The sequence below is a fragment of the Anoplopoma fimbria genome, chromosome 6 (genome assembly GCF_027596085.1).
Source record: "Anoplopoma fimbria isolate UVic2021 breed Golden Eagle Sablefish chromosome 6, Afim_UVic_2022, whole genome shotgun sequence".
NCBI classification, from domain to species: domain Eukaryota; kingdom Metazoa; phylum Chordata; class Actinopteri; order Perciformes; family Anoplopomatidae; genus Anoplopoma; species Anoplopoma fimbria.
The window spans coordinates 9,711,351-9,724,832 of record NC_072454.1 but is presented as its reverse complement, the minus strand read 5'-3'; the positions used below and the strand labels follow the sequence as shown (position 1 = coordinate 9,724,832).

The following is a 13,482-nucleotide window of genomic DNA, read 5'->3' as shown; positions in this document are numbered from 1 at the left end:
CTGCCCAAGGTGGAACAGTAATGTTATGAAGTGCTGGAAAAGACAACAGATAAGACTGTAACCTGGATTTTCCTGTTTGTAAGTAAGAATCTTTTCAGTTACTGCTTTGGCCATTTTTAAATGCTTCTATATATGTGTTTACACTGCTTACTACATATCAAGTTGTGTCGACATGTTTTATATTTGCAATCTAAATTAATAACAAATACAGAAAGTGTATTTTACTCTGCATTTCCTACTTTCAGGCCAGGATCACGAGTTGGTTTCAGTCTGTTGCCAGGGCCGACCATGTGGAGTACGTCAGCACAGACTTCATGCTTCATGTCTTTGGTTAGTTCAATCTTCTCTGATGAATCTGTCTCTATTTGTGTGCTAGAAACAGTTTTGCTTATCATAACATCACACCTTAACCTTAAAATTTAATTCTAAATCACTTGGCATGCTAAAAACCCTCACTGTCACAAATGGTCATATGTATTTAAATCAAACCGGTAATTGTTATTTCTGTGTGGACCGACCAAGACGGGCATAGCCAAACCAATCCTTCTGTAACACAACTGCATCATGTGATAAGTCTCTGTGTCAGTGTGTATCTTCCATTTCCTGGTCGACACGGTCTTTAACCGGTTCTAACTGGCTGAAGACCAGATTAGTGTTTTCCATAATCAATCATTCCGGGATCATTTAACACGGTACACCTTTTGTTATTTGACCGCAGTAACCTGTGGTGGGCTTCCATTACCTCTCTACAGGTAACTGTAGCTCATTTACACACACGGTCGGTTCAAACTCACCGGAATGAAATATACACCACGTCATAAGAGATGACGAGTATATCTTCGGCCGAAGACTTGCTGAGCGTTTTGTTACAACTGAAATGTAGCCTGTGTTTTTCTACCACGTTGTAGTGATCGCTCTTGATGCTGAAGCAAGCAACCTGAACTAATCCAAGCAGGAATCTGGGCTGGAAGCTCAGGGTGGCCTTGCTGGGTGCTAAAGCGCCCTTTGACCCCTGCAGCTTTATGGAGCTGGGTGGCTGAAATCAAGAGGCATTGATCCAGCCGGCAGGGTGGCTCCGTATGTTTACGCCTGCCAAGCCTCTTACGGAAAAGAACAGCAGGCTGCCGCTTCTAAGGTGTCAAAAAAGAGCTGGAGAAAAGATCCCAAAAAATGTCAAAATAACAGGTTAGCTTATGTAAAACTGCTAAGAAAGATGTGTTTATATATGGGCTGTGGATGAGTAATGTGATCTCTGCAGCGAAGTAAGTAAGTGACAACTATGTCTTTATTGACAGTACTGCACCTAATATCACATTATGAGAGGCAGGAAGCAGTTTTCAGTAATGTCACTGTTTTAATGTCTGTTATCACAGGAATAAAAATACCAAACATGTAACTGTAGAAGACATTATTGAAGAAATGTAACATCCACCTCACTGAAAACTATGAACAAAAATCAATCACCAACAATTTTGGAACATAAAAGGTAAACTTAACTAAGTCCAGCTGTAAGCATTATACATTATATATTCTTTTTTTTTTTTGTGTTTTTTTTTTCTTTTCATTTTTTCTTTTTATCTTGTCTTTCTTCTACTATGTCTCTTGTGTGCACTTTACTCTATGCTGCTGTAAGCCTGCAAATTTCCCCGCTGCGGGACTAATAAAGGATTATCTTATCTTATAGGAAATGATGGCCTTCGCAACAATACATTTTGATTTGACACATTATACATTAAGCAAACCTAAGACTTTGTTCCAGGGGGAATTATTATAAGGAATACCAAACAGCTGGTACCGCTGCACATGCTTTTATGCCGTCGTTAATTTTCCAAGAGGACCGCCAACATAAGCTTACCAATTTCTATTGCTTTTACTGTGCAATTTGTCAAAAATGTCCAAAGACTGGCATGGGCTTAGTGTAAGCCTACCTAAACTACCCTTTGCCTTAAAGGGTAGTACATGGGTATTCCAAATTAGCTATTAACAGCTATTTTCATTTTCATTTCACCTATGGCTGTTAAATGGCATTTGAAATAAGCATTACCAGCCTGTTTGCTGTGTTGTCAATGAAGAAAAGGCCGGAATTAGCAAGCGCATGTCACACATTTGCTTCGATAACTCAATACTTTTAACTCAATACTTTTTCCCTGTGTCATTAAAATTTTATTACACATAACTTAATTTCTGAACTTATTTGTTTTGTTTTCTTTGTATGTATGGATTACTTGGGTTGTTACCGACATCTGGTGAGAAATTCATGTCAATAGCACCTTTAGAAATATATTTACTGAGAAAAATGGTGACATGTTCAATACTTATTTTACCTGCTGTATATGTGTATATATACATATGTATATGTGTATATACATATGTATATGTGTGTATATATATATGTATATGTATATGTGTGTATATATATATGTATATATATATATATATATATATATGTATATATATATACATATATATATGTATGTATATATATATATATATATATATATATATATATATATATATATATATATATATATATATATATATATATATATATATGCGTGTATCAATAAAAGGTATTGCATAATACCTTATGCAAGCAAGTGAATTTCAGTGTACCATAGCTGTAATCCACTCCCCACTCTCCCTCAGATTCCTACACACTGTCCCCTACATGCACTACATCTGGTTGAAACTGGTCTGGGGCAACATGTCAATGTAATGCCCGAGTAGAGTACAATTAACTGTGCCTGCCTTGTTCTTTTATCACATAATTTTTCAGGCAGAAAGGGATTATGGAGCCTAAATCTTTTCTGTAAGACCCTCCCAGGCGGCAGACCTCAGCTTTCTATGAGAAAATAAAAGGCATCAAAGTTCCTGAAGAATTTGAGTTGCATTCAGTGTGAAATCCAGTCTGACCTCTGATCTGTTCTTTTCATCCCTCCCCTGTTCTTGCTCTGCCCCTCGTTATTTCATCTTCTGTGTGTCCTCTTTGAGTTCTTCTGTCCCGTCTCTTTTATCCACCCCTATTCCCTGCTTTTTCTTCTTACTTAGTTCCACTGTGTTGCTGACCTGAGGTTATGAGAATGTGTGCAATCACATGATGATATAACTTTATGATGCTGCTGCAATGTGACAATGAGCAATTCTTCTCTCTCCTTTCTGATCCACAGTATGAATGCATGAAATAACCAAACCAAAGTAAGGGAAGAATATTTGTCAGTAACCAACTTTCGGCTTCATTTAAAGGTAATTAAAAATATGTGTAGTCGGCTACTTGTGTGTTTCTCTGTGTAGAATCAGGATTGTTTTAAAGTTGGAGCCAAATAAACTCAACTAAACAACAAAAGTTTTATTGATCTTCGTATGGTGGTGCAAAATAAATTCAAGCTATTCTGTCAGTGTGTGCCTATGATTTACTTATGTTTCCTTGGCTTCATCTATTTCATTTTACCACTCACAAATTAACACATTACGTGTTAATGTGTGCCTACTCTTTATCCACTTCTCTTCTACTACTCTTCATTGGCAGCTCATCCTCCATACCTGCAAATATCTGTTTGGGGTTCCTCAGGGTTCGGTTTAAGGTCCATTTCCCTTCTGTCTTTACATGCTCCCAAAGAAGGTGAAGAATCATCCAATCTCATTACATCTATTTTCACGTATGCTGATGATAATCATATATACATACCTCTCAATTCACAAAATCAGGCCGATTTAACTCTTTTACAAAACTATCTCCAAAGACATAAAAGACACATCATTTCCATCAGTTTAACAGGCAAATTTCTTTGTCAGGTCCAGCTTCTTCCAACTCAGAAACATCTCCAAAATCAGGCATTTCATATCAACATCTATTCAATTCAATTCAATTCAGTTTATTTTGTATAGCCCAGAATCACAAATTACAAATTTGCCTCAGAGGGCTTTACAATCTGTGCACATGCGACATCCTCTGTCCTTCCCTCACATCGGCACAGGAAAAACTCCCCTAAAAAACCCCTTTAACAGGGAGAAAAAAGGAAGAAACCTATGGGAGAACGACAGAGGAGGGATCCTTCTCCCAGGATGGACAGAATGCAATAGATGTCATGTGTACAGAATGAGCAGCATAACAGAGATACAACACATTCAATGTATATGACATAAATGATTCATATAATAAGACTACTTATAATAACAGCAGCAATTATTACAGTAGAATTATAGCCATGAAAATAGGGATAGTAATGTGACTAATAATAATAATCGAAGTAGCAGTGGGTGTCAGTCGGCTCACAGCAGGAGGCACGACTACGGTCCAGGTACCACAACGATTCATGGAAACCTGCAGAACGAGAAAGCAAAAGGGCTTCAGGGTGGAAGTAAAGCTAAAATGCTTAATGGTACAGGTAATAGTAATAGTAATGTGACTAGTAATAATAATAATGGTGGTAGCAGTCGGTGTCAGCAGGGCCGTAGCAGGATGCACGTCCACGGTCCAGGTACAGCCACGATTTATAGAAGCCTGCGAAGCGAGAAAGCACAAAGACTCCAGGGTACAAGCAAGTCAATAAGCGTAGTAGTACAGGCAATAATAATAGTAATGTGACTAATAATGATAGTGGTAGTAGTAGTGGGTGTCAGCAGGGCCTCAGTAGGTGGCACGATGACAGTCCAAATATAACCCCGATTCCTGGGAACCTGTGAGGCGAGAAAGCACATCTAGAGAGAGTCATTCATGCATTAATAGTAATCATCATAATATTCATCCAGGCTGGACAGCTGTAACTTTATCCACTATGCATTTCTCAGGCTAGCATTTCCCATCTACAACTATATAGACTGCTACACAGAAATATTCCTATAACAGTCATGCATGAACTGTCTCTTTTAAGCATATCCTATAGTCATATATCTCACCTCCTGTTGGATTTCATTCAGGTTATTCTTTCCCTATATCGCTGCCTGGTAGACTGTTTAACTGTTTCTGCCTATTCCTGTATCACTCCGATGTTCCTTAAGGTTCAGTCAACTTCTTGTTATGTTTTAGTGACGGGAAGGCTGATTAAGACTTTTTAAAGAGTTTTGTGCATGTGGCCTTTTGCTTTAATCCATGCTCACCACGGAGAGGACTCCCAAGCAGTGCACCCTGCTGGTGCAGTGTGAGGTTTTTTATTATTACCATCCATCAACCGGTTCAGACTGGACTGGTGGCAATATGTTCGTGGAGAAAGTAGCCCACACCCAGCCCCCATAGTCAGCACATCAACCCCCCCCCCACACACACACACACACACACACACACACTTTCACCTAGACCAGTCAAAAGTATATTTAGATAAGTTAATTAATTTTGAACATGATCAAATTATTAGTTTAACTTTTCAATAACTTTTATGATGTGCTGTATGAAAACAACCTAGGTAACATAGTTTTCTGTTTGTCTGCAGCCTCCTTATTGACTTTTTCCAATTACTTAACATTTAAGATGGAGCACACAGAAAAACAAGAAGTATGAAGCAGGCTATGGCCACATCCGCCACATCATCATCATCATCATCATCATCTTAAGCGGGTTGACTCTGTGATCTTCCTTCTGCGGTGCGCTCCAGGCGCGCAAGAGGAAGCAGCGCTTTTCCTCCTGTAGCTGCGTTCAAGCTGCTGCTGGACCAGCAAGAACAGCTTTGAACCGGTTTTGTCGCCGGCTACAAAGCAGTGTGAAACGGATGCATAATGCGCGTTGATGAAGCGCAGTGCCCAGCTGTTGACACTCACGCGTCACAGATGCAAGTTCAGCAGCAGCCGTGTGCGATGCGCTCTTTTTTTTTTTTTTTTTTTTTTTTTAATGTGATCTTGTGGTGATTTCCTTAAAGCTGGGATTCTAACAGTGAAACCATCCTACATGGAAAGTTCCCTTAGAGCGCGCAGCTCTGCAGGGTCCTGCTGCTGTTTGTGTAGATGCTGAGGTGAGTGTCGCATGTGTTTCTAACAAAAACAACAAGCACAATGCAACCCGTGTTTGTGTTGAAGTAATAGAATAACATGTGATGAGGACATTTGGTTATTGTTGTTGATGAATAAAGAAGACCATTTGAATTATACAGGTCTTTTTTTCTTCAGGATGTTTTTTGTCTTTTAATCTGAATTAACAAATCGAGTATTTACTGTCAACAGCTGTATGGCTGCTTTGTAAACAAACACATCTGAAATGTGAGCAGCTTTGCACCAACTCCCCTATAAGAAGCCGCATTGTAAACAAAGTGCGACCAAAATGGGGGTAATGCTGCCGCAGTGATGTATAAAGTTGCTCTGGGCTACAAATTATTTATGAAAGAGGTCTACAAAAACTTAGCTCAGCATAGGAGACAGGCCCTTCTCGACATGTTTAAGGATCAGAGCTGAATCATACAGGAGGTGGGTACAAAGCAGTGCAGATTTCTTCATTTTCCCCACCCCAAAGGTGTGGTTAAATAGAGACAGGAACAAAAAGGGGCAGTTGCATATGGGTGAGTAGCAGTCAGTCAGTGTTCGGGACCTCACACAGGTGGCCTGCCTGTTTGTCCAGGCCAAGTGCTGCAGCAGCCTTCACTGCATCAAGGCTTTAAGTAAGTGTATATTTTGGAAGCTGTCATAGATCCAGTTTAGAAAATGCTGTTGTATAACTAACATGTCATTTGCTGATCATTGAACTATTTTGCTGTCAAACTTACCACTGTATATCTTTGTTATTCCCAGGATCCCCTTTTCGGTCAAAGCTGTAGCAGATCCCAGAGGGCAGCAGTAGCATCGGCACCATGGCTCCATCTACCGGGGTCCTGGACGGAGGCTGGGGATGGGTGATTGTTGTGGTCTCCTTCATGGCCCAGCTCCTGGCCTATGGATCACCCCAGTCAGTGGGCGTCCTCTACCCTGAGTGGCTGCATGCCTTCAAGGAGGGCAAAGGCATGACGGCCTGGGTGGGCTCCCTTGTGGCTGGAGTGGGACTCATAGCCAGTGAGTAGCACACACTCTTATAATGTAATTATCCTCAACATTGGTCCACATAGGGGATGAGGAGCCAAACTAAATGGCGTTTGAATTAGATCAGCGAGGGGTGCTGATATTGATGCGAGTTTTGGAGTCATGTTAGAGCCTCTTTTTAGAGAGATAGATGCAAAGCAAGGTCCCCCTTTAGTTTATCTGGTAATTATATGCTGAGTACTAAATTGGTATTTTGGCATTGCATGGCAATATATCTGCTGACGTGGGATTTACTGCTTAGTGCTAAAACTAGAGCACTAAACACTCACCTTTACACCTATATTCCTGCCAGTTCCATCTCAGTCATTGTAACACATGATGCCACTCAACTGATAACAAAGCAGACACATTGTTTGTTCAAAGTCTGGACAAAGACCATGTAAAGAGGAAATACAACCCATCACCAAGGAATTTAGTTTACTATAGCTTCAGGTGTTAAAGAGGTCGCCCTGTTGTAACGTTTCAACAGGATAGGAGAGAAACGGCAATGCCGTGACAGAGATGGGCACTTTCTGGCTCCCTGAGCAGAGTTGCTGTTATTGATTTTTTTCTAGAAGAGCAAAGCAACTGCAAGTCATCCATGCTATGAATGTAGGAGGAACACTTAGCCCTTAATCTGCCCATAGAGGGTTGAAAAGAAAGACAGATTGAGCAACAGATGAGAAGAAACACAGTGACTTAACAAATACTGCATTTGTTGAAGAAGGTTGTGAGTAAATAATTATTATATTCCTATTATATTCCTTTATTGATCCCCATGGGGGAAATTCGAGTGTTGCAGCAGCTCAACTACACAGACAATAAATACACATACTATACAACAAAATAAAGATAGAACAGGAATAAGAATAAAAATAAAAATAAAAAATAAAAATGTACAGTATATATATATGTATACTTAATACATATATGAAAAGAGAAGAAACAAATAAAAAAATGTGAATCCACTGTAAAAGCTGGCTTGTGAACAAACAACCCTTTCAGAAATGTCTGGAAATGATTTTAAAGATATGTTCCAAGACTGTGTTGAGCAACCAGGATCAGAAACAGATAGTTGTCTTGGTTGACATTTCTGTCCACGGCAGAGCTGGACAGCCTGGTTTCTTGTTGTTCTCTTTCTGAAAGAGGTGAAAATCATGACTGGACAGATCTGGCCTCGCTCCCAGCCAAGTCCTCGACACATGTCCAAGCTGTCGGACAGCTGCAGCACTGCAGTTGCTGCCGCACTTCGCCTGATTAGAGGGAAGGATGTCACATGATGAATATGTGGATTTTCTCAGAAGGATGTCACATGATGAATATGTGGATTTTCTCAGAAACTGTTTGTTATCCAGAACACAACAAGTCAAGCAACACAATATCATCCCTTTCCTTTGTTTCCTGATTATTTTTGTTCCTCCTTCTCTCACTTTTTTCCTTTTTTGTATTTATACTCTTCTCCCTCAGGTCCTGTCTGCAGTGCCTGTGTGGACAACTTTGGGGCTCGTCCAGTGACCATCTTCAGTGGCGTAATGGTGGCGGGCGGCCTGATGCTCAGCGCCTTTGCTCCGAATGTCCAGTTCCTCATCTTTTCCTACGGGATCGTGGTTGGTAAGGAAACACTTGATGATAACCATTGGGGGGCCATCTACCTATGTGTTTTAGGCTCCCGGAGACATGCCTGTAAAGTTAATGCTAACAGCCCGTCAGATAGAGGCTTGGGTCTTGTAAGTGTGAGAAGTGTTTGATGTCTCTTTGGTCATGGGAGTTAACTTAGCTTCTTATCCCTCAAACATCTAGTATTTCGTACACTTACATAGTGTAAAATAATTTTAAAGAAGCAGGGGCACATGCAAAGTTCAGCTCTTACGCAACATCAGAGGCTGACTTTTATCTTAAATTACCAGTTGAATGAATACCATTTCTGCTGAAAGCATGTAGAATCACACTAATATAAGTTTTTGAGTATTGCACCATTTGTTTGACAATGCTGTTTGTTTGTTTTTAGGATGTTGACAGAAAAAGGACATAATGGCTTAGCCTGATCCCCATGTGACCTTTTATTGCCTCTGCAGCCTCACCAGTGTGCCTGCTTGGGCCCAACACCACCTGTTATCGTGCGTTAAGTGACAGCTCAGCCGTGCTTAATCCTGGTGAACCCCTCACAGACAGCACTGCCTTTCTCACAGGCATCACTGGAGTGGGGATGCCATGCATATTTGAAGACAGTTTTTTACATTTAGAGATGCCGTTAGATTATGTCAGTGGTTGTACATCCACGTGCAGCTTGTTTACTGCTCATCATAAGCTTCTTTTTTATGTTTTGCCAATTGCATTGTGCAAGATCCCTTATGTACAGAACACTCTGAACTTACAGATTTTTGTAGATTGCAAATATATCTATATAGAGTTCATCCGCCGAAATACACAGTGCACAATGACGTGTGCAAAGAAAATAGACTAATAAAATTTGGAAGAAATGCAATGGCCTTTATATAACACATTTTCCTGACATGCACTGTGCAATTGAATTCCCATTGTTGTGTTTTTGTTGTGAAAACTTAAAGCTTTTGCCCCTTTCACCTGAGCTAATGTAAATTCTTCTTCTTCTTCTGTCTGTCCTTTTCCTCTCTCCTACCATAGGCCTGGGTTGTGGTCTGGTCTTTGCTGCCACGTTGACGATCACCTGTCAATATTTTGACAAGAGACGCGGCCTTGCCCTCGGCGTTGTCACCACAGGTACTGCCACACTCCCCCCTCTGCCCTGCGCTCACTTGGTGCACACCAGTTCTCCATGCTCACTGCTTTCATGCATGAGCTGCAGGGAGCCTTGGGATGCTGAGGTAAACATCTGTAGTGTAGCAAAGGCAGAGTGGTCTCTTAGGTAGGGACTTGGACTTGTGACCCGTGACTAGATCTGGATTGGCTGAGAATCAAAACTTTTATGGTAATGATTTGGGAAGGTTGACAGTGTACTTTGAAGCTGTTGTATACAGAAAAGCCTTTAAGGGGAGGTTAATTAGTAGCAACTAAGTTTATCTTTAAAGTTTAAGGTCCATTATTAACTCACTGCTAATTAATTATATTAAAGTCTGGATATTAGTTATTTAACATCCTATGAAAATCTTGTTCCTGCTGACCTCCAATGGTTTAACTTCGCTGTAGTGATGTAGAGGTGCACTCAAGGTAGTGTCAGTACACTCTGACATCATTGTTCGGTGTGGTCAGAGGTGAAACAGACTTGAAACTTTCAACCAGATGTTACATTTTCATCCGGGTGTTACGTTTCTCTTTAAAATTATTATAGTGAACATGTGTAATCTAAACATTTCTGGCTTTGGCGCCCCCAAGTATAAAAAAAGATGGATACAACCCCGGTACAGAGAAATGAATGAGCTAAATGATCATATAGACTGCACCTTTTTTTTGAATCAAGATTCTCAAAAAGACTGATGCCATCAGCATAATTTGAAAGGGGCCACACTCAAATATAAAATTCTACAGATAGTGGCTTTAATTTGTATTGATTGATTTGTCCTTTTCTTGCACAAACACTACATTTCTGTCTACCTCTGTTCACCCAGGCACAAGTGTTGGAGCGTTCATCTATGCCTCCGCTCAGAACGAGCTGATCGTGTTGTACGGCCTGGACGGCTGCCTGCTAATCATCGGGGCGGTAGCCTTGAACCTCATGGCCTGCGCGGGCTTCATGAGGCCCCTTAACATGCCAGGGTACTACCTCAAACAAAAGGCCGCCCTGGAACGCAACACAGAGGAGCAGCTTTTCGAGAAGCCCCCGCTGGATGACCTGAAGATCACAGCAGGTTCCACCTCAACCACGACAGAGAAAACTCTGACGGTGAAGGAGATGCTCATCAACATTGATGGCAAAGACTTGGCCGTTCAGACAGAGAAGAAGAAAGAGGGCTTTCTGGCTGGCTTGACCATCATGAAAGTCATCAAGAAGAAGCAGCAGGCTTACTGCAAGTACATGCACTCCATGTACGAGATCCTGCAGAACCAAGACATGGTGGCCTTCTGTATTGCCGTGTTCCTGTTCAGCCTGGGGACGTTCCCTCCTGTGCTCTTTATAGAGGATGTTGCGCAGAGTGAAGGACTCATTGAAGAAGTTAGCGTCATTCCTCTGGTGTCAATAGGGGCCATTGCCACTTGTGTGGGTAAACTAGCGCTGGGTATGCTGGTGGACATCAAGTGGATTAACGGCATCTATCTGTATGCCTTCACCATGTTTGCTGGAGGTGTGACCCTGCTCCTTATCCCTAGCACTAAAACTTATCTGGGACTGCAGATCCTGTCTGTCTTCTTGGGTTTCTTCTCTGGAAACTGGTCCCTCACCTCCTACATCACCACTAAGATCGTCGGCTTGGACAGACTGACACAAGCCCACGGCATCCTCATGTTCTTCGGGGGATTTGGGATCATGATTGGACCACCTGTTGTCGGTAGGAGGGCTTTTTTTTTTTTTTTTATCTTGCTACCCCAGCGATTATTGGTTAGATACAAGAGGTTAAAGATATTTGTATTTTGTGCAGTGACAAACCCTGTTGTGATGCAATGTTTTCAGAGACATTTAAAAAAAATCTAGATGTTAAATCAGGCGGGCAGACTAAAGAGAAGAAAAGGTCACGTCGACTTCAATAATAAACCAGTTTGTCATTATTTAGCTGACTGCTGCATCTGCCAGGAATTCCTGCTGACTCTGCTCACAATGTTTTTCTCATCTGTTTCCAGGGTGGTTCTTTGACTGGACACAGTCATATGACTTGGCGTTCTACTTTAGCGGAGGCTGTGTTGAGCTGGGAGCAATCATTCTCTTTCTGCTCAACCTTCCCTGCTGTAACAGGAAGCACTCGGAGAATGACAGACCAGATGTCCATTACTCCAGCAACTGTGACAAAGTTGCCTCTGTAGCCTGAATATAATCACCTTTCAGAAGGACTCAAATCTTTCCCCTACTGCCCAGCAACTGTCCTCTGATAAACTACACACGAACACTTTATGGGAGGAATTTTCTTTCTTTGACTCTACAGGAGTTTCCTCCTTACTTCCGCTGCCAGGTTCTAATATACCAAAATACTTGCAGAGGTTTTGAAATACAGGCCTTTCTTCTGTACTGTGCCTGCATTTCTCAGGTTCAAACCATATGAAGCAGATCTTTTTAAAGGTTTGACTCTGACGCCTGTGTTGATATTTTTTATTATTGCCTCATTTTACGAGGTCAACTGAACAATATTGTTCATCTCCGAAATTCGATATTGTGTTTGTATTAACATAGGTTTTCAACTTTACTGTAGCTCTAAACAAAAGACATTGTTCCGTTCGTAATACCTGGGAGAGAAACGTCGAGTGTTAATTTAACATAATTAAAACATTAGTAACCACTCTGCAAATGCACAAAAATCTCCCAGGAATCCTACTGGAACAGAGAATACAGGGATTGGAATGAAGGAGGGAGCGCTTTTTGCTAATTGTTATTATAACGACACATTTTTATTTGGTATTTTGTTTTTTTAATGTATATCTTAATTACACCACCATGTATCTTTCCAAAACATAAATGATAGTAAATGCCTGTCGACACATAATGCCTGTTGGAAGAATACAAACGCCTTGCTTTATAGATCATTTTTCAGTTCCACATACCTCCTGTTTCTGCATCAGACAGAGACTTTCTGAATAAGTTATGCTGATTCAAAAACATCTTATAACCCTAGAGAGATCCTACTGTACTCTGAACCTTAACAGCATGTTGATTCTCTTTGTGGCATGATAATCATGACCTCTGCTGGCAATGATTTTAACCAGGCTGGTCCTTTTCCATCATTGTTGTGTGGTATATGTTTATGTTTACGTTGTTTGTGTGTGTGTGTGTGTGTGTGTGTGTGTGTGTGTATGTGTCTGCACACGCATGTTTGCATACGTGCACAGGATTGTGTGTGTGCATTGTTTGATAAACTTTTGTATTAGCACTAGTTTGTAAAGTCCTATGTGCTAGTGACTTTTATATGCACAAACCGGCCATAGAGCAGTAAAAAACAGCTGTAAGTTGATTATTGTGATCATAATTGTAATGAATACATTGCAATAGGCTTTTAGAATCACTTGAATGTTGTTAAATACACCACTACAAATGTATTTTTGATAGTTCCAGTTTCAGGCATAAGGGTAAATCTGGGACAATAGCGTTTGGTTATTGTGTTAGTAGAGGGGTATTTGCAATATGCAGATGAGGTACAACTCGTACTGACCTAGAAGACACAGTATGTTTGTCTGTCACCTCTTAGCCACTCTTTTTTTTATTTTTTTTTTATGTATGCCAGTATTCCAATATGTATGTATGTAATTGTTTTATTATATCATTTTATTTAAAAGTGCCAATAAAAGATATTTGGATTAATGATAATGAGTGTCAAGTGTTTGGGACGTATTTATCATGGAGCCTGAAGAACCACATTATGAATCCCAAGTTGACGCCCGACTGCTTTT

General features: G+C 40.6%; 1 protein-coding gene across 1 annotated transcript; it reads left to right on the top strand.

The window, feature by feature from the left end:
* Positions 1–6,502: 6,502 nt before the first annotated feature.
* LOC129092461 (monocarboxylate transporter 9-like) lies at positions 6,503–13,345 on the top strand. Its single transcript, XM_054600423.1, has 6 exons — positions 6,503–6,581; positions 6,712–6,969; positions 8,443–8,586; positions 9,619–9,714; positions 10,560–11,438; positions 11,728–13,345. Exons 2-6 carry the CDS (start codon positions 6,771–6,773, stop codon positions 11,910–11,912), a joined length of 1,503 nt encoding a protein of 500 aa, XP_054456398.1. The 5' UTR covers positions 6,503–6,581; positions 6,712–6,770; the 3' UTR covers positions 11,913–13,345.
* Positions 13,346–13,482: the final 137 nt, after the last annotated feature.